The sequence below is a fragment of the Austrofundulus limnaeus genome, unplaced genomic scaffold, assembly GCF_001266775.1.
Source record: "Austrofundulus limnaeus strain Quisiro unplaced genomic scaffold, Austrofundulus_limnaeus-1.0 Scaffold25, whole genome shotgun sequence".
NCBI classification, from domain to species: Eukaryota; Metazoa; Chordata; class Actinopteri; order Cyprinodontiformes; family Rivulidae; genus Austrofundulus; species Austrofundulus limnaeus.
Window position 1 is genome coordinate 1617828 of NW_013952427.1, and position 26178 is coordinate 1644005.

The window sequence follows — 26178 nt, forward strand, 5'->3', positions numbered from 1 at the left end:
GGGGGGGGGGGGGGGGGTACAGAGTCATTCGCTCTTTGTTCGTTGTCACCGTCTTCATTGTCACACAACAGGAATGTTCAGTGCCGAGCAACAACAACGCAGGTCTGCACTTCACTTCATCTGGTTTGTCTGTTTTTTGATTTTTTATTTTTTTTTTAGCAGGACACTGTTGTTTTTAACATCGAAACTTAAGTCACAAAAAACCAGAACCAACAAAAGCAGCATTGTTTGTTTTCTTCACAAGTTCATGCATGTTGTTAACCTTCATTACCAAAAAACACCAGTTTTTTTCTTTCGTCATTATAAAAGAGATCGCTGTGAGTTTACACTTCTGCATGCAAATAAGTCACTTTTTCCTCTTTTGCTTTTATTTTCTTCTTTTAATCTACCATACGTAGCAGCAAGACTGTCAAAACAAAGGAATAAAAAAGGCCTAACCTGATATGTCAATGGATGTACTGCTGCAGGTAATAATGATGTCACCGTTTCTTTTTCTTCACTAGAGTCATTGTCAGGAGGACTTGGACATCAAAAGGGGCCTTCTGATTTTATTTTGTTGTGGTATTAATTTGTAACCGATGCTTGAAAAAATAATCTGGGGTTATTCGGTTGAAAACAACTGGACAAAACAACGTGGAATAGTTGAAGTCAAATTTCAAACACACCCTCATAAACATTTGCCTATTGTCACATTTATGTACACAAACTCCAAATCCCTCAACAGCTCCATTCAGGTCTGCGTGACATCAGCCGGGCTGGTTGACAAACGTCTCTCTGCATCCTTTTGTTGGAGAAAGACGACATCATTCAGAAATGATGCACTTATTTTATTTTTTATTTTTTACTGGCCATCAACATGTTGACTGAAGCCACAGAGGGTTGCTGTTTTTACAAAACAGCAGATAGGAAGAGAAAACAAAAATAGAGTTTTCCAATTTATATTTTAAAGATTWTAAAATCCTCTAAAGCACTTCGTTTAATATTAATTCATCTTGTTTATTTATTAAGTCATTCCTATCGATACCCTACGTCACTGAGGTTGATATCAATACTTCAATATTCCTTTTCTTTCTATTTCAGGCCCCACCTACTCCTCCTCCTTGCACATTTTGACCAGCTGTTTGAAATCAAGATTGTGTGCAAATAAACAACTACTTTGAACTGTTATATGAAAACCTGAATGCTTTGTGAACAATGCTACATATTGTTTTGTTTATAAAATATAATATGCTTAAAAGTGGAAAAAAAGGAGCGAAGAAACAGTTTAACCACCCCGTAACAGCAAACAAATCTGGACTCTGATCGGTTAGTCTTGAGAATAATAAAAATGCCCATTGGTAAATTCCACAGTCTCTGTTGCTCCTCGTCTTGATCATAAGTCCAGTGTGGATCTCTTCATTTCTGCCCAGAGTGCACTTAAAAAAATGTAGAAAAAAAAAAAAAAACACCACCCACTAAGTTCTGCTATGCTCAAGTCCAGGTGTGAGCTCAGATATCACACCTTTTAAAACAAAAACAACAAAAAAAAAAGTCTTGTACATAATGAAGTCCAGTTGTTGCCTGTCCAAATCCAAGCATCACATCAAAGCTCTTTTGCTATTGTTGATGCTTTTCACAATATCAACTGTGAAGGACAGAATGGGATAAAGGTCTGCAGGGAGGCTTTTTTGTTTCATGTGACAAATAACAGTCACAACTTGGATTCCCTCTTTGCAGTTAAGTAACACATCCTGTCAGTGCACTCCATCCATAATATGTCTCCAAGTAAATCCCAAGAAACGCATCTCCGAAGCTTTGATATGGGAGCGGAGCGCAGGATTCAAGCCATGACGAACTCAGACTTCAAATCGGCCTTTACGTCCGGTTTCCACACGGAATCCTCAAAGTCCAGATCCAGAGAGCCCTCGCTGGACATGCTGCTGTTGCTGTTGCTGCGCCCGGCCTTGCGGTTGGGCAGCCACTGGTAGGGAGCGCGCTGGTCCCGCCTGGCCTTCCTGCGCAGACGCTTCTGTTGCATCAGCAGCTGCAGACGCTCCACCTTGCAGCGCGTTGCACGGTTTTCGGTCTGACGCACGCGGTCACCTGGAAAAGACGGCAGAGGAATCATCAGATTTTTATTCATTAAACTTAATTACAAAGATGTCAAAATGTGTGTGCGTAGAAGTGGCAGGCTGTGAATAACACCCTACAGGTTCGATAATAATGCTGTGACAACATTAGGTTCTTTTCTTGTCATAAAAATACAAACAAACAGGAACCCCACCAACTCCGTGCACACAACAGGCTCTGTTTAGAAACAGTTCTGTAAAATGGCTGCACAGCTTCTGGTTCAAAAATCACTAATGAGCCAGCCAAGTCCCTCACAGACGTGAGTTTTCAAAAATACAGCAAGAAACGCGGAAGCATGGATCAGAACTCAGCTGGGTAAATTCAGAGAGCAACGCAAATGTGTGATGAACATCTACTTTGTTTTGTTCTCAAAACATGCCAAATAACTTTGGTTTTTTTGTGTTAAATCCATGACCAGCTGGTCACACAGATCATACAGTATGTAATCACTTCATCACATTACTGAGCCGTGGCGTGGGTTTAACTTTACACAGGTAGACCATTTGTCCACCTCGCATCGTGGCACAAAAAGTGCATCAGGTTGGCTTTGAGGCATCTCGCTAATTTGGTCCATTTGGAATCTACAGGAGTCGTCCAAGTCTCGTTTTGCGGCGAGCCTTATGTGACATTTGATTGATAACTTCTCTGACTGAGCGTCATTAGTGCCAATTCAGCCCCTTATCACTGAGCAGGTAGATCCTCTTAGAACAGTTTCTTTGGGAACCAACAGCAGGGTCAAAAGGGGGAAAAAAACATGGCACATTCTCATGGCTGCCTATGATATCTGCAAACACAATTAGATGTGACATGTTTCAGTGACTGGGTGTGCTTCCCAGTGCATTTCTAGCTGTTGATATGCCTTTAGGACAGCTGGGTCTCGAGGGACAGGCCTTGCGTTGCACTGTGAATGCTCTCCAACACCGGCCAAGTCAAGCCTTATTCCATTTATACATATATGCGAAGGRTTGGAATCTATTAGCTAGCTCCATTAGTATCTGTCTGGGAATTAAATAATTAAATAACGGGCTAGAATGTCAATAAACCAACGCACGGCGGCCATATTTGCCTTCGCTGTGCATCAGAACCCACACAAACACACTCCAATCCACGTTCGACTACATCACACACAGTCACGCACGCACAAAGATGCGGCTGCGCACGAGCACGTGCTCAGAAGGTGCGTGCGCGCACACACTTACAGCGACAGCACCGAGAGGCGCAGTAGCTTTTAACGTGGATCGATGGCAAATTAAAAAGACCTATTGATTAAACCTTAGCTCTAGTGCAGCCATCCATCTCAGACCCAGGACAACGCTATTGGCTTTCAATAGAAAATGCAAGCGAATGGAAATTGTAAGCGATGAGAGAGAGAGAGAGAAAGAGAGAGGGGGGCTGAAATTGTTTTTTTTCCCCTTCCATTTCTTTTTTTCTTTATTATGGCTCTAGCTTCCATCTCTCAGCTCATTGATTGCCCCCCTTCCCCTTACTATTACACCCTTTACACCCCTCACACACGAACAGAAGGCCCCTCACATACCCCTCCCACTTGCAGATCTTGCCCCACATCTCTCCAGAGACAGCTAGGTAGGGCTGTGCAGAGAAGTGGAACGAGGGGGTGAGAGGAGGGGTATGGCAATGTGGGTTAAGGAATTCCTCCCCCTGAGGCATGAGGTGGGGGATGGAGGAGGAGGAAAAAGGTTGCGGGTAAAGGATCGGCCATAGGTGTCAGTTTGCAGAATCGATCATGGCCTCCTCCAGCCTTTCCCTCCATCGGAATGAATTCCGGACCCGGTGTGGGCTTCGTGTACCTCTTACTCTCATTTGCTTATCGAGTCGTCCAGTGCACAGCCTTTTCTTCAGTTTTAAATAAGTAAATATTCACCACAGTCTGGTAGGATTAACTAGAGTAAACAACTCTTTGAATGGAGAGGAAAAAAATGTGCACAGTGTCATGAGGATAACAGAAAAGATTCGTACAATAAAGTCATTTATACTGACAGACTGGGGGGATTTTCCATTTCCTGACAGTCCTGACACAAACATACATGTGCATCCAGATGCCATGTGCAATCTGTGTGAAGGCAGTGTGTCATCTCTAGACAACAGAGGGGACARGGGAGGAGAGGGGGCTCCCTTTCATTACAGCCATGATTTGTCTGCTTCACCACCATGTAACATTCACAGAACCAGAAGGTTTTGTTCCCCCTCTGGTCCTCCTTTACTTCCTTATTCTCTCTTCTGAGCAGCCAAAAAGAGAAACCGCTCCTTGGCCGTGTTGAAATGTGGCCATACACAATGAAAGGGCAGAAAGCCAAAGTATACCTACATACAAAAATATTTTTGTCTGAAAAGATTTTCTTTTGTGGCGTCTCTTTACTTCACCAGGCTCTTGGTCATAGTTTATACAACGCTGACTTCTAAGAGAAGCCTTTCTGCTTTAGTTTGGTCGTTCATGTGCACGACAACTGTGCTAGTTTTCTGTGAAATCAAAACTTTTCGAATCCTGCTCTCAGAGTGGAGGTTCTTGYAGCCTGCAGAGGTGTGAAATCATGCGTGCTGACTATCGGCGGCAGCAGTCAATAGTTTTTCTGCGCTTCTGCGAGTCGATTTACAACCATAACAATGGCAGAATTCTGTTCGTGCTGCTCACCCTTTAAAACAAGTAGGAACAACCCAACCTCATTCGCCTCATCCTCAGTCCAAACAAAAGTTTCATGAATTCACCATTTAAGCTGTAACGCTTTTCATGCTTGGGACTGGAGAGTCTGCTGAGGGTTTCGTTGAAAGCCAAAACTCATTTGGCATCGGTGTTGCCAAATAATCACAGATTTTAAAAGACAGTTCTAGGGTTAAGAGTCCCTCAGCTTCTGTGCACATGTTCAGTTAACATGTGTGAGCTCGGTTTCCAAAATGGTACATCTGTTCCGAACTTAGGAAACTACAAGAACACACACACACACACACACATACACACAAAAGGACAGTTTGGTGGTCCAGCAGGAGGTCTTGGCCTTTGGCTTAGCAGGACTTCTGGGAATGTGCTTAGACCTTCACCAAACTTGTGTGTGTTTATGTCTATGACAGTAGTAGACATTCAACAGCGTCACTACTGGAGCACTGGGCGGCTGGGCTGGACACAGCTGGTCACAGGGATCCCCAGACTGTGTTTATGACAGTAGGGCTATTATTAGAGTTTAATAATAAAAAAGAACAAGCTTTTCATTCAACACACAAATGCATACACGCATACACAGCCTGGCTGAATAGTGTTTTGATGTTAGCAAAATAGCCTTGGAGGACCCAGAGACATGGGGAATCAAAGATAGAAATGCATAGAGAAGCCATCCTCTTATAGAACCTTTTAATGACACACAAAAGACAAATGAGGAAGCAACAATGATTCTTTTCTTAGAAAGGCACAAGGGAAGATAGCAAAAAGAAGATGGGTCAAGGGCACATGGAAGCAGGAAATGGCAGCCTCCTCACACTCTTACTCTAACGTATTTGTTCACAAGTCACACACCAAAATTCCCAAAACTAAAGACTTTGAAGGAGGCCTTGTAAAAAAATAAGCACGGGGCATTGCAGAGAAACCCAAAGAAAAACCATGCAGAGAAGGAAGGAGTGATCCATGAATAATCAATGCGTCAGTCAGTTTTCCTTGTCTACGAGCCCAGCCCAGCAACACAGCAAGGACTGAGATAGGGAGCACACTGGGGGGTGGAGTGGGGGGGAGGAGTGGGTGGATGGAGTAGAAGCAGAGGATGGTGGGAGAGAAAGAAAGAGGGAGGAGGGCGGCAGTGTGCAGGACACAGAAGAAGATTAAAGGAGCTTCTCCGCCTATTGATTGTATAAAGATTGGCCTTCATTTGCAGTTGTCTTATTGCCGTTGTTTATTTGTTTGTCTTGATGAGTCTTGTGATCTTGCAAAGAGAACACTGTTTGCTCAGCATCCAGGGAACAGGGGCAAAAAGGGAGGGGTGGACAGAGGCAGACATAAAAGAAGAGGCAAAGGAAAGGAAAAAAAGAGGAAGGAGAATCACACTGCAGCACAGCCAGACTTGATTTCCTTTATCACTACTGTCTGACATGCWAGATTATAACTTGTCAAATGGTTTACAATATATGGGTATTTTACAATGGGAAGTCAGTGAACATAAAGCCTGCTTTGCAAATTTCTTATACGAAGTAAAAGCCAATAATCAATGGCAGCAACACATCAAATCAAATCAAACCCTCTGTGACCATCAAAGCCTTTTAGGGTCCAATAACTCAATGTGCACAATTCAGCTATAAATTACTGAAAAACTGTGTGGACAGAAACAAGCTACTCAGTTTCACGCAKTGGAAAACAAAAACTAAACTACCCGTTGAGACAGACACTAAAACAACCAATCAAAGCAGAGCTAATATTCTGACAGGCAGTAAAGGGCACAAACAACCCTGCAGGGACACAAGATCTTCAATGACTTTTAGACTTCATTTGCATTCATTCTCCTGCCCTTTTTTTCCCTCTCATCCTTGCTGACAATGAAAGGGCACCTAATGTGCRGAGCTGAATTTCCTAGATAACTCTGTAGCTGTATAATGTCGCTAAGTCACTTGTCAGGTTAGTGGACCATGTGTATCCTAGCAAAAACTGGTTTGTTTTAAGAAAGATACCGTTCAGAACTTAAGAAGTTAAAATGCAAATTATCCTCTTTCTCTCACCTTCTCTTCCTCTTTCATTGGCTTACTTGATCCTAGCCTTAGGGAAGCTAACATGACTTTAAAAAAAGGAGACAAAAGCAAGTTAAAGGATGACAAAAAGACACTTCAGTTTGTCAGAGTTTGCTGCCCGTTTTTTTAAGCTATAGCAGCTTTAGGTAAACAAATGTCTAAAAGGCAGTCATATATTCCAARAGGTCTACCTTGTTTGGCCTGATAATAGCATGAAGCATGGTGCTTCATACACAGCCCGTCCCCAGCCTTCACACAATGGGTTAGCCTGTGCAGGAGGCTAGTGAGACAAGTTTTGCAGGGTAAACGATGGGAAGGTCCATCCTACGCCATAAAGGAATTTGGCAAACAATCAGTCAGCCAAGCCATCCTAAAGWCCACCCCCATTCAAATTCAAACAAGTCCAGGGTTGACAAATCCCCTCAACTCAGCAGTAATATTCAGCCAAAGCTAGCTGTACAAGACTTATAGCTAAGAGTGTGTGCCTGTTCCASCTTTTTATTTWTTTWTWWWTTTTTTTTACACTTGTCTCCTCCACCCCACACGTGAACTTGCAGTGGAAAGGGTAAAGGCTCTCAAGAGACAGCCAAGCTATGTGACATTTTCAAGAGCCTGCCTCAACCTGGTTTGACTGTGCACACATATTCAGGCAGATGAGAAGTGCAGGTTTTTTTCTCCCTGCAGCTGAATGAATACAAGTTTCTGTGTAGCTGAGTTAAGCTGTTGTGTTAAGTCCAGAAAGCCCTTCATCGGATGTCGACTGATAAGACTGCCTGTAAGCGCTTAGTCATCAGCTTCTTTAGACACCATGTGGAACAGGATACAAATAGACGTATGGTTTAGGTACACACCGTTCACCACCCATTAACATAGCTTTATGCAGAAATATATGGTAAGCAGAAAGTTAGAGAAAGGTGGTAAATTGAGAAAATGCAGTGAGTCGGACTATTCTGTCACCCTTTGACTCAATTTTAAAAAGTGGACTGATGAGCAGGATATAAACACCCATAGGATATATGGAGGCTTAGTGTTGTGGTTTTAACAACCCCCGTCTTCCGCAGCCTTCGCCTCTCACTGCTGCTGAGTCCACAAAGCAAATTCCTTTCAGAGCTGCGTTTTGGAATAAATCTATTTAAAGCGCAAACGGACACAGACAATGTATTGATGCACAATACAGACATGGAAAAAAAAGAAGGGGTGATTAGGAGGAGGACGGGGAGATGGATTTAACAGACAAGGCTGTTTTTGGACAGCAAATGGGGGGTGGGGTGGGGGCAAACTGTGGTGTGTGTTGCTGAGAACGGAGGAAGAGAGATGGCAAGAGCAGGAGAGGAGGGAAACGGCGGGGCGAGTGTGTAGGCGGGGGCAGRGAAGGAATGGTCTTCCCTGAGCTAGGAAAATAAGTCTATGTTATTGCAACTGTTCAGTGAATACTTGCGAGGGCACTCAGGGTGATGCAGTTGAATAGTGGACAATCCCAGTGAGTCTGTGTTCAGATGTTAAAACTGAAATGCTTCCAACTGAGCGTGTTGCATCATGGGAGAGAGCCAGAATACAACAATGAAAGCCTATGCTCAATCTGATTTTAAACACAACATTAAACATTAGCGGTTGTATTTGAGAACTTCCCAAGAAGAACATTCTCAAACTTTTGATTTATGAGCGTTTCACCAAAACCTGCTTTGATTTCCTCAGCTGAAGACAATGCAGCCAGTCTAACCATACAACACTGACTGAATGTTATCAGAGGTGGACATCTGTCTGACAACCAGCTTCCTGTGTTGCTGCGAGGAAGAGAGGTTTTAAAACATCCAAGCCCTGTTCATAAAATGGTATTGAGTGAACTTCCAACACCTGCCCCGGCCCTGCCCTCTAGAATTAATATGTCAAGGTGTGTCCAGCTCCTACATGTCCCAGCTGCAGCACTTCTTTACAATGCAGGTTAAATAACCCAAAGCTTAATCTAATCTAAACATAGCCCAGCCCATGCTTCAAGAGGTAAACCTATCTCCTTGACGCACAAAAACAAAAGCCAGCTAGATTGACTGACAAGTGAAGCCTGACTAAACAGGCCTGGAAAAAGCTTGTATTGCATTACTTTAATAGGAGACCCCCCTTTCTTCTCTTCTTACTCTTTTCATTTGCTCCAAACCACAAGAGAGACAAATGCACGGCTGTTTTCAGTTCTTCTGTTTGATGTTTCTGTTCTTGCTTTGTCAGTATTTTAAAAAGATAAAGATAAGCGTTTGAAAACAGAACAAAAACATCCCAACAGAACTGAGCTTCCCATGATGCACTATGAGAATRGAAAAAGAAAGGCAGAGATGACAATTTCTGCAAAACAAGAGGCCGAGCTCTGCAAAAATATTGGGTTTCTTTGTTTAACACACAAATGTGCTCATGGGCATGCACACACACACATAAACTCCGACGAAGCTGTGGCAGCTGCAGGAACATCTGCCTCATGAGGGCATTAGGGCTTCAAGAGACGAACAAAGACTTATGGTACATGTGAGAGTTCCTCTTTGTGTTCTTAAAATATGTGTATGAGAAGGTGGAGTGGAGTCACTCACCGGGGGGTTTGCACATGCGGATCTGGCTCTGGCATTGCACCAGTGGATGGAGAGTTGGAGCGGGGCTGCCAGGGCTGCCAGCAGGCACAGAGGTAGCTTTGGCAGAGAGACCCGTCATGCCAACGACTGGAGGCGAAGGGGGCGGTGAGGGGGACGGGGATGTGGGTGAGCCACACTGGGTCTGATAGCGGAGCTGGGTGAGGGAGGGGGGCATGCCCTGGTAGTGGCGTGTGGCGCTCAGAAGGTCGTTGAGGATCTGTAAGATGGTACCAATATCCCTTCTTGGACGCCCGTTGCTGTCCTGGCAGTTAGGGTGCAAAGTGCCTGAAAGAAGTAGCAATAAAACAAAAAGAGTTATAAGTAACATGTATTTAGATTGGTGCAAACATATAACCAAACTATTTTTTTAGCATTTTATGTGTCATAAATAAGCATAAAAAATCAATTCTAATTTTAAGCAGAGAAATTTGCCTTTAATTTTGAGATTATTGTAAAAAAAACGATGCAACAACAAAGACTTTCGATTGAATCTCAGTGTGTTTGAATTTTTAACAATTAATTAAACAGCTTAGTGTCTTCTCACCTGAAAAAGTCCCTGAGAAGACTCCGGGAGCATGGTTGACAAAGCTCTCAATGATGGCACCAGGTTTACGTGAACGTGGCAAGGAACTAGTGCCACTGCTGGGGCTGGTGGGGCTGCTGGGGCTGCAGTTAGCCTAAAGGAGCGATTCAAGGTAGAGACAAAAGATGATGATCCGTTTTAGTATAAAACATGCACATTTGCAATCAAAGTTCAGTCTTGCAGCAAGTGACTAATTTTGTGTAGTAAAAGCTAATGGCTAAAAGAAAGAAACCTGTGAAAACTGACAACCTGGGTTTGTGCTAAGACTGCGGATATCAAGTTACGTCGTACTGCGATTGAACAAATCCAACACCCTTTGTGACTCCACCTCAGCTCAACTGAGATTTGTTAACTGACATGTGAGAGGGAAACTGAAACCCCAGCAAAGACCTCTTTGTTTGAGTGCGTTTACGTGTGTAGTAGCCTGATGAGGAATGGCCATTTCCATTATTTAAGCATTAAGTAGCTGTGTTCACTTTTGCCCTCTTGTGAACCGTCTCTCCCACAGTTCACTGACATTTGGGTCAATTTCACTTTCAACAGGCTGGACTGAAGGAAGGTGGATATAAGTTAAATAAATACTGACCACCAACAGAGAAAATATTGATGGAATCTATTTTTATTTATTTTGCAAACCCTCCACAGACCTGAATAAACCATAGGATCACTCTATAATAATCTGATTTATTTAATGGAGAATTATGCATTTGAAAGCATGACATACTGGTCAGACAGTCATGTTCTATCTTCTCATTATTTATTAGTCAAAGCTGTTCACATAAGTCAGGAAGTCATTTTATTACTCAAAACCTTTTAATCAACCAACTGTAACAGCAAAAACCATGAGATGATATTCTAAACACTGAGTATTTCTCTCTTTAGTAACACAAATAGTACAAGAAAGTAAGACTGCTCCCTTCTGGAGGGGTCGCCACAGTGAGTGAAATCGCACAAAAGAATTGGCAATTGTTTTTATGGCAATTGGTCTTCCTCACTCATCTTGGACTCYAACATGTAGCCTCAGGATTAAAGTGCCTGTGACATCAAAATTTTCTAATGATTATGAATGTATTTTCGGAAAGATAACATTGATAACATATTGTAAAAAAGATTCCATGCCGCTGAGATGAACAGTTGTTGAGATATTCTCGTGTAATGAAACAGGAAGTGATGTCAAAGGAGAAAGTCTGAATGTAAACAGAGCATTGCTAAAACGGCTAACAGCACAGACTGTAGAAAATAATCTGTTTTTTTATATTTTAATCACTATCATAGAGAGATGAGAAAGAGTCATAATTCAAATAATAATGTTTCAATAAACAAAAACCAGCGATTTTTCTTTCTCAAAGAATTCCCCTTTGATATCACTTCCTGTTTCACTTTAGCTGAGCAAAATTCAAAAGAAAATATGCCAATTATGTAACATAATGGGTCAAATCATGTGTATTATGCTAAGTTTCTTAAACATAAACATATTTTCTTTGACTTTTTGTGTTTCATGCATGTCACAGGCACTTTAAGAGTCTGTATTACTGACCACAGAGCTACATAAGCCCCAGCAGTACAACAACAACAACAACAACAACAACAACAACAAAAGAATATTGTGGCTCTCACCTCAGGACAGAGGACTACAGGAGCTACGGGGCTGACCTGGCCGACATCGTGGCTGGGTTGGCCTGAGGAGGCCTGGTGGTGGTAGTGGTGGTGATGATGGTGATTGTGATGATGATGATGATGATGAGCTGGAGAGCGGTAAAGACCCCCAGGGACATGGGAAGGGCGAGGGGAGTGTGGTGGGGGAGTAGGGGGGCTACAGTGAGCAGAGGAGGGCGACTGGTGGTYCATGGGAGGGAGCGGCTGGTGGTGTGTGGGGGGCAAGGGGAAAGAAGGGGAGCCTGGAGAGGCCGGGACGAGTTGAGGCTGAGATAAATGGGGGCTGGGATGATTGTGTGGCTGGTGGGGGGTGTGGTGATGGGAGTGTGGGTGAGTATGGGGAACACGGGGCTGCCCTGTGGGCTGACCCATGGCCGCCTCAGCGTTGCCCCGGGTGATGAGGTGCCTGTGCTGGAGCTGGGGAGTACCAGATTGTTGTGCTGCCAACTGGAGCTGGACGAACATCATGTGGTCACCGACTCGCAGCGCCAGGGTGAGAGGAGAGCGGCCGGACAGGAAGTCACTGACCTGTACCCACACACAAAGAGATGGAAAATGTTTTAATAACTTAATTTGAGTCCAGCTTTAACAAATGAGAAAACAAAGAAAAATGACCTCTAAATGTGTTTGTACTTTTGCATTGTTATATGACTACTTCAAAAAAGGACAAAGTCTCTGTTTGAATATTGACTTCCTTCTTGGTAAATGAAAACTTTGTACCATGGATAGGAGTAGTTAAACTAAATACAACTGTCCATTGAAACCATCATCACTCATTTACCATTCTATATTATATATAAATAAAAAGAGAGTGCCCTATTCGCCCACTTCAAACTGCCTCTGGATCTGCTCTTAGTCAGCAGAGTCATTCAGCTTAGAGACAAAGGCCACCCTTCTGTCTGGCTCATAGCCTGAAAAATCAGTCCCACATTCAGGAAATACACCCCGCCTGCCTCTCAAACACAGAATAGCCAATTGTCTGAAGATCTGCAACGGATCTGGAAAGGATGCCCATTTTTGGAGCTTTGGCAATGGTTAACAAGGACCAAGTGTGGAAGCCCTTGCTGACCCACACATGGCCAGGATGGACACGCACAAACACACACAGAATAGCTTAGWTGTCATGACTTGGCTGGGGTATTCACACTAAACAAGAAATGGCCTTTTGTCCACCTCCTGCGTGCCTTTTGCTTCACTGTTATATGTTGAAACTATGCTGTTGGTGTGTGTGTGTGTGTGTGTGTGTNCCTTTTGCTTCACTGTTATATGTTGAAACTATGCTGTTGGTGTGTGTGTGTGTGTGTGTGTGTGTGTATATGTGTGTGTGTGTATTTTGAGTAAAAGTCAGGAGGTCAAAAGACTCGGCAGTAATGACATTTTGTATCATCTCCAAATAGAAACAAACAGAAACAACAGAAACAACCAAAATTGGCAAATGCAAAGTGATGCCTCCATTCTAAAAAGACTTCAAAAGCCCCAAATGCCTGCGCGCTTCTAGTCCCGAGAGAAATAAAAACAGAAATACAAAAGGAAAAGGCAATAGAAGGCAGCGAGGAGCACAGAAAGATTACAAGAAATGAGGATGAAATAATGGGAAATCACAGAAAACAAAAAAAGGACAAATACTCCCTACAGACTTTGTACATTTATAAAGTGTCTTTTTAAAATCTTGGCTCTTGAATTCCATAAAATTTTGAATTACTTTGAAACATTTTCCTTCTGCTGATTTATTTCTTTATTAATTGCTGCCTCTCTTTTGCCAGGGTGACCTTTGAACGATGGTAATGACACAGAATGGAAAAGTGGATGGTGGAAAAAAAAATGGGCGAGGCAAGTGACAGGACTGCGGCGTTGGCTGATCCGATGACTTCAATTCAAAATGTAAATAACCAAACAGTAAAGCAGCAACAATTAGCATTCAGGAGAAACAAAAACACACTGACAAATTGTTGAAATAGCCCACACCCATGACGATTTCCTCATCATAGTTAGTCAAACTCAACATGTGCAAGGTGTGGCATAAAGGTGGGGAGGAGGACAGGCCAGGGTTGTCTGACAGAGACGTGTGTGTTTATGTATGAGAATCATGGGAGGGGGCAGACCCCTAAGGTTGTTGAGGGGAAGGAGAAAATAAAGAGAAGAGGAGGGTGGATGCAATGACTGCGTCAGTGACTGACAGCTGTCAGGAGGATGAGTCAACAGTTTGCCAACACTTAGATGCGTAAAAAGGAACCCCAGGGAGACCATAAATTACAAGGGTTTAGAAAAGTGTCTGGAGATGGGGGAAGGGCTGATGAGTAACTGTCTATGCTCCTGATAACTCATCTGACTTTATATCTACATCCATCCGCGATGAGCCCAAATCTAGTTGAYACAGTTATTTCACTTGTGGCATCAGAGTAAGTAAATATTTGCTGCACAAATTAGATTTATCTGCAGCAAAAAAGCAACGTCCACAAGGGATGTAACAATTTATCGAGCCTGTTAATAATTATAAACACTTAAAATGTGAATCGACTCATAAAAATTAATCGATTTCATTTATTGTACAGTAAGTTATGTCTTTAAGATTTATTCAGTTTGATACTTGATGTCTACAATTCATTATGTAAAAAAAAGACGACAATCGTAATTGTGAACTTGAGTGAATCCTTCCATCCTGTCCACTGCTAAAAATGTGTTTAATTTCTTGTGTTCAGAAGGAGTGGACCACCTTTAACTTTATGCGCATCTGCTTCCGGTCACTGCGTGTGTCAGGAGTGCAAATTTGTCTGCTGAAAAACACAGAGCGCATAAATGCACTTTGACTGTTGACACTTTCCCCAAAAGAACCATTTGAGATGCAATTTTTCCCAAGTCTAAACAGGGACTTTGGTTTTCTTCCCTCMGTTTTTCTTTGAGTATTTGCAAGCGCAGGCAAGAGAAAGTGAGAGAAAATAGATGACAGTGAGTGACAGCAGGAGAAACAAAAAGGAGGCTTGGTTACATTTATAATGACTAGTGTGGATTATTCAAAACCACCAAGATGAAATTCATGTACTCCTACTGAGCTCACAGCACCACATGGCAGGCTTCAAATTAGCCTGTGAGAAAGACGAGCMTTCTTCCTCGCACCTTGTTTTTTTTCCCTTCTTCTTTTTCCTCCATTTGATTTTAGTCACTCCAAGACTCTCAGTTGTTGACTCAAAGTCAATTTGGAAGTTGCTCACACAAGCCGTGTTAATTGTCACTTGCATAAGAGCTAAAAATTTGTGAAACTGTGTTTGTGCGTGAAACTCACAAGGGGTCTCCGTAGACGCACACACCACCCACCACAACCTCAACTTCAGACAAGAAATGAAAAGGCCAAAAACCCACACAAATGTGTATACCTCATCAGCAGAGAAGACAAAAAATGACAGGAGATTTCTCAAAAGCGATTTGAATGGCCCATTTCTGTAACCTAAAAGGACAAAACCACCARAAACCTTTAGGTGTGAAATTCTTCCTCTCAAAACATGCCGTTTCCCTGACAATACTAAAACAACACACACGAAGAAAAAAGAAAGGGGGGGGGGGCTGAAAGCTGTGGAGTGGAACACCTGAAATAGTTCCTGTCTCTTAAGAGAAGGAAGGAGGCGGAGGATGATAGAGTGCAGCCTGCCTGCCAGAGGCTAGATTGACCAGTGATCGTGTAACAACAAGCCTTTTCCAGACAGAGAATATGAGGGGAAAAACGAGGGGAGGAAATGTGTCGACGAGTATGCCTACATGTGTGCATGTGTGTGTGTGGAAAAGAGGGATGGGGGCGTGGATCTTTGGTGCTGGAGAGCTGGCCTTGCAAATGATTTCCAGGGGTCTCGGCTAGCAGCTCAGCACCAGTCCAAACATGCCTGTCTGCTCTCAACAGCACAGCCAAGACAGCTAATGTAGCTGGCCACCACTGACGTCAGGATGAACACCAGACAGAGCTTTCTGGAACATCACAGGCAAACAAAAGAGAGCTYCACGGCTCGTCTTTAAGGCCGTGTTTACATGTGGACCGATCGCTGGAAACACTAGGGTTTTTCTAATGTTGATTCTGTCAAAAGATTTTTTTAAGAATCACGTTCATTAAATCTGCTGTAGTTTCCATGCCAGATCATAGCTGGCGCTGTGATTTTTGTCTTTCAGTAGCACACACACACACATACACACACACACACTTCAGTCTCGAGTATGAAAACTGGTGCATCCAAAGTGGTGAGTAGAGGAACCATCGTTTGGACCAAGGATGAAGTGGGGTTGCTTTTACAAATTGAAAATGGGAGTGTAGCACAAACTGAACTTTACTATCAGCTGTTGTTTGGCTGCTGCACTCTGGCACCTGATAGAATGACTGTCACATATACATGGCAGAACCACAACATAAATGCAACAGTTTCACTTAAAATCTGCATTGTGTAAAGGGGACACTAGATTCAAAGGTTTTGGTTTTACTCAAAAACAGCATTATGTAAAATGCATCCAAGTCTCAGACCTCCCCATTTATTTCTGTTCTCATGGCCGTCTGTATTAGATAGCTATGATAAGAAAAGAGCGGAGGGCCCTACTACTGTTGTGTTAAGAGAAAAAGAGAAAAGCCAGCCCATCATTGTTCCCTTAATGCAGAAGTGACGATGTAAAGAGATGAGGAGTTCCTTATTGAAAAAGCAGGTGGGTGCTTTGTGATAACATATATGGTTGATTATACTCAACAGAAACAGCAAAGACATGTTTATTCTTTTTTCCATGCACCATTTAAAAAGATCCTGGTACTAAAAAAGACAGAGAAAGAGAGAGAGAGAGAGAGAGAGAGAGAGAGAGAGAGCTCAATAGATTTTCAGCCACCTCAATAACAACAGCCATAAGAGCCATTTGCCATCATTGTTTAGTTTTACCCGCTGGTGTCCAGGAGGCGGTATTTTGTTAAGCAGGAGGCTTTAGTTGCTACGCAATAATGGGGGAAAGAATATGATAAGGGGCAGCTGAGGGAGGAGTGGTGTCGACAAGATGGAGGGGACGGGAGAGAGAAAGAATGGCATGAGGGAACATGGATGGCAATGGGGGATGGAGGATGCGGGCAATGGGGGTAGGGTGTCAAGAGTGGTGGTGGTGTGTGATGAAATATTCAGCGAGAGTGTGCCTCTGGCTTCTACCCCCCACCCCACCCCCACGTTTCGACATCTCTGGCTGACAGTTTTATTTATTGGGGTCCCTGTGGTTCAAGGAACTCATTTGCAGTCGTTCTTCCTTTGCACACTAAGCGAAGTATTGGAGAGAGATAAGGAGGAAGGGAGGAAGAGAGACTGAAGGAGCCTGGAGGGAGGAATGGAGGTGGGGGTAGAGTGTGCTGGCAGCACTGAGCTGACATTCATAAACAATCGAACAGCTTTGTGTCAGGGAAAAGAGGATAGAGGATTGGAAGGCGGGACAGGGAGGGGAGGAGACTGGGAAACCACGAGAGAAGGAAGTCATCTCACCCAGCCATATCTTAGCTCCAATGCTGCTGAAAAGCGAGGTGAAAGGAACATTTTACAAAGCTACTTATTAACCTGCCTATCAACCTGGGCACTATTGATAAGTCTCTGTGTGCGCACACACACATATACACACACACACTAAAGGTGCAATAACAGGTTTTCTAAAGAGACAAGGAAACAAAAATCAATGACTTGCACCATGCCCCAGATCCTAAAGGCAACCAAAAGAAACTTCTCAAAGGGTCCATTGAAAAGGTCTGTAATGTAGTCTGTTTAAAAAAACAGAAGGCGATGAGAGCAACGTAAGAGGACCAGCTGGCCATCACCGAATTTGATCAAGCTGAGCAAAAACAGAGATCAGACTGACAAAAGTTCAGGGTGATCAGGTTCCTACAATTAGTGCTCCTCTCAATAAAACACGACCAAGAACTGAGCTGCAGTACTTAGAAGATTAATTTGTTATTTTTATCTTTACGCTCACGTCGTCATTGTAAACGAGAACCGGTTCTCAAATGATTTACCTGGTTAAATAAATATTGGGCAGGACAGTGTGCACTCGAGTTGTTTTATATAACTATGATGTAATCTCATCATGCGTGACTTCAGTTTAGTTCAAGTAGGCAAGCAATAACAAGTACATCTCTCTTGTTTTTCTTCAGCTCACAACTACTCTCACATCCTTATGGTTTTTTTACACCAGCTGATTAATACACAATAACTAGGATTCCATGTGAAACAATTTCACAACACTTTTTTTTTTATACTCGGGAAGAAAAATATTTGTAAATACAACAACGTATGCTGTATAGGAAAAATAAGAAGAGAAAACCTTATCTGTTGGAGACAAAGTGAGTGAATGCAAACAGTTTGGGAATGGTAGGCAGGTATGAAATAGATTAACACGTAAAGAAAACTATTTCCTGCTGCTTATTTATTTTGTTAACTGCGGCCCTTTTTGTCCCTGCTGCCTTTTTGTTCCATCTAGACCACAATCCTGACCGACTTCATTAGATTCTGGTGGTGGCCATCAGACATGATATTACTGGCCTCCATCCTCCCACGCTGTAGCCCCACTAGTCACGATGCCTGCTACTTGAATCACAAAAGCACTGTGTCACAGAGGCATGGAAAACAATGATGGCCACGACTCAAATACAGACAAATCAGACTCCCTGGCCGCTCACCGAGGGAACACACAAAGATACAGACATTAAAAATGGATGTTGGCACATGTGTACGCCCACATACACCCTTGCAACCAGATGCATTTAAACAACAGGACAATGAAATCAGCTGCAAAATCCATCTTTCTCTCTTGACTGGCCCACCACACACCTTGGTTCCCTAAGCCCATTCCAGCGTCCCCGTCCAACTGTGTGTTTAAGCATCACAAAGGGGATTACACAGGTGCAGAAATACTGCATGATCAGCTTATTAATGCAATTTTCAAAACCAGGATTTACATGAATAAGGACTGAATAGGCCTTTAGATCAGCTTTGTCTTCTCCTTTGTACACAATTTAATTTAGACATTCAGTAACAAATTAATTTCTGTAGCTTTCTTTGAAGCAACAAAGAAGGGAGATTTCCATTCTAAAGAGCAAAGACCCCATCTTGTAAGCTGCATGCAAATAAAATGCTTTTATTTCTTGTGTCAATAACACAAATAGCTGTGTGCTATAAAAGAGGGGAGGATATTATCACAATGACCATTTGACCAACTCGGTCATTTTTCATGCTTTTGCATTTTCAAATCCTTTCTAATAATTTCCGGCAGTGCCGATACTGCTGATTAGTAGCATGTACATAAGTTGGTGCACAGGCGGCAGGACCGGAATGAGAAACGTATTGACCAATAACATAGAGCCGTTTTATGTCCATAGTCAGAGATGCTCAGGTACACACAGACCAAACTACATTATTCTTCATCTGTTGGCATCCTTTCATCTACAGGTTTCCTAAAATCATAAGTCTTCCTTTCTTCACCAACATACGAGGATTACTGGGCATGTTGGTCCAACGCTCTCCTTTTCTTCCCCTCCACCTGTCAGACCTACTGCGGCATCCCCTGAGAGATGCAGAACACAGGAAATGAGGTAAGTGTGACTCACTGGTGACTCCCGACAGATTGCTAGATCCTGTTAGTTTGCATCTGTCTGCTTGTAGACACAACGGCAAAGCTGAGCCTCACCCGGGACTGTTGTTGCACGCGTAAGAAGATAAGGAGAAAACAGGGGGAAGGGGGAGCTTGGCAGTGGGAGCTAGGAAAGTAGAGCAGATATGCAACGGCATATTCCACGGGGATGTATGGAATGGCAACACACAGCCTCCTCCTCCCACAGCAATCTGTGTTAGTGTTCAAGGCAAAATTTGTCAATCTGCAGCCTGCTGAGCCTCACTCCAGCTGGGCAGCGCATTGATTTTTAAACCAGGTTGCACCTTTCTAGCATGTATAACTGGAGCCAATGGATGCACAGACGATGGAGGAGGATTATGGGGGAAGAGCTGAACCTAAAGAGTGACCTTCAATCATCTCTGTGTGGTTTAAAGGGTTTGTCAGCTGGGCAGGTTTGGTGCTGATGCTTTAAGACAGAAACAAAGAGATGGCTGAATGGGGGAAGGGTAGTTGGAGGGGTGGGGTGATGCCTGGCTGCCTGGTCGGCTTTTATTCTAGCATCAACGGCGTCAATGAGCAAACAGTCCTTGTGTGCAGAGAAAGACGGCCTTTCTGTTTCTGTCAGCTGTGATCAATAGACGAGGAAACGACGTCACTACAAACATGTGCACAAAATATAAATATTGCCTTTATTTTACTTCTCCGCGTGTCATACGAGCATCTATTTTGTTATTAGGTTCAGACATTTTCCTCATTCTCTCGTCAGGATCAGAAATCCTCTTAAGTACATCCTTTCAATTCTGGGGCGCCAGCGTGAGTGTAAATATAAGCTGTACACACAACGTCTATTTAACAGACAGAACAAGAAGAAAGCAGAGCGTGCAAGTGCATTTTGACAGGCTGTCATGAGTCAGTGGCTTAATACAGCTTAGATGTCATGCAAAAAGTCTAGTGAAACAGAATTAAGACAGCTAAAAGAAACTAGCCAACGTGGTCAAACAGAGGCAGCTACAGTCAAACTTGCAAACCACAGCATATTTAAATGACTATGCCCTAGGAGAGCTGTTAAAACAGAAACCAGAAAGAAAGGAGGCGAAAAGGGGGACACATGGAGACCGAGAAAAAAAATTGCAATTTCAATAATTGCCAGGACTCAATTTCCATAAAACACCCCCCCCCACCCCCACCCTCCCCTAACGCAACACAAAAGCCTGAGGGAGCAATGCAAGCTGGTTTGTGAGCTAGCTGGTAGCTGAGGACATTTAATCCAGATAAAGGAGAAGACATAAGGAGATCTGCTCTGCCCAGTATTCCATGAACACGCACTTCCTGGAAAAAACACTCAATCCTGAAATGAGACCTCGCATAACCAAAGACGTTTGAAGAGGTAAGTGCTTATTAGAGGGTCCGGGGGTTTTATAACCACTTCATCTATGACTACCGCTACCAAGAACCACCCCAATTCTCCCAGACGCTATTTTTGGGTGTTCGGGCGTATCGGTTACAGTGTCAGGCACTTTTAAGAGCTAAGTGCACTGATTGATTTTTGATAGTCCCAGAGTTAGAGGGGAAGAAAGGAAATGAAGAAAAGCTTTTGTGTTTCAATTTTCTAATCTTACTCAGATCAGTAATCTCCCTGCAATCTATATCATTCCATTTCGCATCATGAATTATAAAAAGAAAATCAATTTCTTTGGATATAAACACACTAAAGCAGCTTTATGATGTTATTTGAACCCACTATGCCCTTCGTCCCCCTTATCTACTTCTTTTCAAAAGATGATGAATGAAACTAATATGAATGAGGAAGTGATGTTTGTGATAATGTGTGATAAGAAATTTTTGAGAAATTAAAAGAAAAATGCATTGGAGTCATAATGAAGATGGGTATGTGGCCACAGAGAGGCTCAGGAAGGAAGGCAGAGGAAGAAATTCACTCTTCAGGGTCGGTGGTTGAATTATCATCTGCCTCCGGTAAAAAAAAAAAAAAAAAAACAGTCACTCTTGGCTGCCCAGCAAAGACGTACCACATGATGGGCAAGGCTTGCCTCCAGCCCACGGACACTGTGACACACACGAACACTGACACACATACACACACACACCTACACACATGCAGTCATCTGCTGTCAGTGCTACGAGGCACATGCTGAGTTCACACACACAACAAGGCCAGGATTTCCACCAGAAATTTATCAGCGAGGCCATACAGAACCACACCAGATATCTCCAAGCTGSCCATATTCTGATTATATTTTATTTATATGTGTTTTTTTACTAAATGCACATTATCCATCATATCCAACTCTTTGCACCAATGCATGCTTTCACCATCTTGTACTATGTTGACAGCAATCAGCAACGTAGATCCGTTGCAGTTACGTACAACACCGCAGTAGCCAAAGTTATTAAGAGGAAGTTGATATGAGTCAGTCAGTCAGCTGCAGAGTCCTTCGTACGTCATAATGTTGTGTAAGTGAACTCAGCCTGATCACCTCGCTTCTTGCTGTTTCTCTCTGCAGCCAGTGTGAAACCCTTTTTTTTTCTATCGCTTTGCTCTCACAATTGATCATTTTGATGAGTCATGTCGTCTGACTCAAATGCATAGCATATTTAAGCAAAGCTATTTCGCTGTGAGTGCAGGGTGAAGACCCAAACTGGGCTGTTTATGTATGCAAGGCTTCCAGGAACCCTGTGCTAATACTGAGTGAGAAGGCGGTCATCTGATGATCCAGCACTCTGTTTATGAGTGAGAGAGGCTACGGTATACTCAGACTCCATGCAAGCCGCAGCACACTTCCTGGAAACTTGTGTGTGCGTGTGTGTGCGTGTGCGCGCGTGTGTGTGTGTGTGTGTGTGTCTCAGTCAGTGAAATATAGAAGGAGTGGAAAGAGATTGCAGATAAAAGGTAAAAACAGAAAGGTGGAAGTATATATTGGCCCTCTCATCACCTCACAAACAGGCCTGTCTTGCATTTTGTACCTTTCTCCCTGCAGCAACACACACACATACACACTTGTCTCTCCATGCTTGTGTGGATTTTGCAGTGACTTACGATTCATTTCAACAACCTAACCCTGACCCCTTACCCTAATCACAACCACACGACACACGTTATCAGTTACATATCTAACCCTAATCTTTATTCATACCATAGCCCTAAACCTAACCCCGACACACAAATGGTTTTTTTTCCATCGTGTGAACCAGGAGGTAAATGTCCACACAACAAAACATTCTCAAATGTCAAAATCTGTCCACACACCAATACAAACACATGCACYCACAGTATTGCAGACATTATTAGTGTACATGAAGGCGCTGCTGCTTTTATATTCCAACAGCAACACAATGAATCTATGACTTCTCTATTTTAAGAAACCAAGACACTTGCGCAGCATCACACCTATGTCACTTTGCTTGTCGATGCTTTGCAACTAATGAGGTCTCTGTTTAACGAAGATGCATAAAAGAGTTGAAGAAAAACAAAACTGTTCAGACATCAGAACCATTGTAATACAGAGAAGCAAAACTCTCACCTGAGTTTCTGTTAGACTCTCCAACGCTTGCATTACTGACTGCTCTGGTCTTGATGCTTGAGACTGCAAATCATCAAAAAAAAAATAGATTAACAGCTTCATTAAGAACATGCACAGTATCATGCACGTGAAACAATAACCATTGTAGTTTTCCATTTCGGATCAGCTCTGACCTCCGAGTAGAAGACAAAGAGCGAGAACACGAATCTTACCATTAATCCTGCTTCGACTGTTGGTACAAGTGTTAACTTGCTCCCATCAGAGATGCCCAGATCCTGGAGTTTGCCTGAACTTAGTCGCCTGCAGAGTGAGACAGAACGAGATAATTAGACTGTGCTGACAGTATCTGCTTCCTTCAGACACACACAAACACGCGTCAGCCAGGAGGAGAAGCGGCGGCGGTGGTGGTGGGGGAGCAGGCAGACTTCAAAACTAGTTTGGAAAAGAGCCGTGGGTGAAAAGCTTCATGAAAGAGAAGTATTGATTGGGCTGTCATTTTTCAATTTCAAGTGTAGTGGAGCTTGACAAGTGTWCGCAGTGGATATTTGGCACCACTGCCACTTGCCTAAGTGGAGGRAAGAAGTATTTTCTCCTGGCTGTGCAAACGAGAAGCCGAAAGTGCATCAAATTATTTAAAAAAAAACACATTTATGGAACATTTAGATAATTGGTATTTTTATTGTACAGTTGAACTGTAACATTTTACAGCAGCTGGCTTTTATCTTACACTACGTAATAAAATACTGCTTGGGGTTTTCTTGTGTTCGGTGCAGAACAGTTAGGGTTACCGGCACCGCAGCTTCTGGTCTAGAACGCTCACATCTACGTCTGGATCTCTTCTTCCTTTAAGATTAGGCAGAAGATGTTTCGGACAAGCCTCGCTCCGCAGGCATGACCCAGATCTCACCCCCGTGCAGCTGAACAAAGGCCATCAGCCCTGACTCGCTGTGGGTCTACAGTATGACACGCAAGGGGGGGGAAAGATTAAAAGGAGGTACTCAGGTTTTAGATGATGTGATTTATAGGGTTATTACAGTGAGTGGGAGGGGAGAAAAACAATGCAGACTGTTTGCATGTACGATAAAGTCTCCCTTCTCTCTTTATTTTTATTTATTCGTTTGTTTTTTAACACCACCACCTACACCATTTAAACTCAACCTGATTCACTTGGGATTTGTAGGTTTCGGTTCGTTTAAATGACATAAYATAGAACAATCCCTTCAGCCAAGGCAGCTGCAAGAGCAGCTGACCTCACAAGGAGAAACTGAAGCATCATKCTCCTACATGTTAAAACACTGTGCAGTATTCTCATCAATGCATAGCATGTTTGATTTACAAACAATGCGTGCTATTTGATCCACTTTTAAGTCTGCATATGGTCTAGAGCAACATTTCAACCTTTTTTTTATATATAAAAAAGGGGGGAAATATTTCACTCACGTTTCTTTATGCAGCAGAGCGAGTCTCTCTTTCGGTACTTTGAGCCTCTGCGAGAGCCTCCTCTTCAGTCCCTCCACGGTCTCCTCCAAGGGCAGGGAGAGCTCGAAGCGGGTGCTGGTGGTGGTGTGGATGTACAGATTCATGGACGGTTCGGTCGGGACGGCCTCGCTGCAGGAGGAAGCCCCGCGACTGGTGCAGCTCCGGGCGCTGGGATGCTGGTCCATCCGATAACCTGTGGTCAGGGAGAGGGACGGCGGCGGGGCGGGCAGGGAGACAAGACGAGCAGTGAGGAAGAGGAGGAGGAGGAGGAGGAGGTGAAACAGATCCCGCCGCTTCGACTAGCGTCCCTCGCGCTGCCTGCAAATCAACGGCGGCATTCAGAAACCTCTCCCTCTCTTTTTTTCCTTTCACTCAGCACCTCTCAGTCAGAACAAGTCCTCTCCGGTCATGACAACATCCAGGAAACCAAATTATCTTCCCTTCTTTCTTTATTCTTCTCTTCTTGTTGCTTTTATCCAGCTTCCGAAATGCTACATAGTCGAGCTAATGCCACAAAACGTCACGAGCGCTCTTTAAAAACCCTAAAAAGGTCTGGTTACAAAAAAAACCAACAAAAAAACAGAATTCCTCTTGAATGTCTCACAGGGTTTTGATCAGAGCACATGGTCCGGAGCTGCGAGCCTCCTTGTTCGGGCTGGAAACGGGAGAGGCTCTCGCTGAGCTCTCCTACCTACGAGGCGGCCCCTGCAAAGTCTCGACAATTAACATTGTCACTACACCACTTCTACGGTCCAGATAAAATATTAAAAAAAAAACCGCCCACCGCGGCAGCTCGACCAATCACAGCAGAGCTCCCGCTGACGTCAGCCAATAGGAGCGCGAGATCCACACCCACGTGGATGGGGCAGACGAGTTTAGGCCATTCATAATAAATTACAGCGCAGAACAAAGTGTGTGCCCACACCGCTGCAAATACTCTCATGTCCGTCTGGGTTTAGCTCCAACATTTAAAAGCACATTCACATAAGAAATATACTTCGTTTCCTACCAATAATAAAGACTCCTAAGACGCTTTATGTTTCTTTCACTTTCACTCAGAAAGATCTGTGCCAGGATACATCTCTTTAAAAAAAAGCAAGGGGCTGCTATCTGGGAACTGCAACGAGCTCAAAAACAGCATTCCTTCTTAAAATTAATAACTACACATCATCAAGAACAACAACAAACCTGATCCATCAGTGAATGCTTCTGACTATTTATGCTGACAACACAACACAGCCTCTACCTACATCATAAAGTTTTTATAAACACCTGCTCTAAAACTCCCCTCCTGGAAATGTGAGTTATCAAGATGTGCTGCAAAAGACACGAATAGAACAGATCCTCTTCCTCCTGACCTCTGCAGCATGCAGAAACCATTGATCACTATGCAAATCACACAAACAGCAGGCTATTCAAAAAGGGAAACCAGGTAACTCACTGTTTTTAATCCCACGTGTTCCAGTAAAGAGAAATCAAGAAAGTCGATGAAAAGTTTTAACATGCCAACATTACCATTACACTTTAGAGTGGGTTTCGTTTAAGAGATATATAGATAAATATGTATGCCATGTTGGAAACATATCTTCCTTTTTACAGAGCAGGGTGAGCTTGAAAATAAAACAATTATCGCCACCCAGTGGTTTGAGAACAGGCTTTCACCAACAAGGCTTCCAGTTGATTCATTCATTTTTGCTACAATTATTTTAGCCTTTATTTGTGTATGAATTAACTTGGGTTTATAGTGGATTTAAGCACAATTCTTATATATGTGCCGAAACACGGTTGTCACGCTGTTTAATGAGATAATTTCTTCAAATTATCTACCGGTTAAAAACCGCTGCGCCTTTTAAACTAGTCATGTCCTCGGAGTTATATATATATA

General features: G+C 43.2%; 1 protein-coding gene across 2 annotated transcripts in view; it reads right to left on the minus strand.

Moving 5' to 3' along the window:
• Window positions 1–147: 147 nt before the first annotated feature.
• Window positions 148–26178, minus strand: part of midn (midnolin) — a 26696-nt gene continuing 665 nt past the window's right edge. Inside the window, exons 2-8 of one of the 2 annotated variants that reach the window (XM_014004558.1) lie at window positions 24255–24486; window positions 23027–23114; window positions 22815–22877; window positions 11641–12207; window positions 9985–10117; window positions 9402–9725; window positions 148–2082 (exon numbers count right to left, since the gene is read on the minus strand). In XM_014004558.1, coding sequence (XP_013860012.1) covers window positions 1820–2082; window positions 9402–9725; window positions 9985–10117; window positions 11641–12207; window positions 22815–22877; window positions 23027–23114; window positions 24255–24486 — 1670 coding nt within the window. In that variant the 3' untranslated portion in view covers window positions 148–1819. Of the gene's footprint in view, window positions 2083–9401; window positions 9726–9984; window positions 10118–11640; window positions 12208–22814; window positions 22878–23026; window positions 23115–24254; window positions 25167–26178 lie in introns of those variants that run through there. The other variant, XM_014004559.1, reaches the window with a different exon arrangement.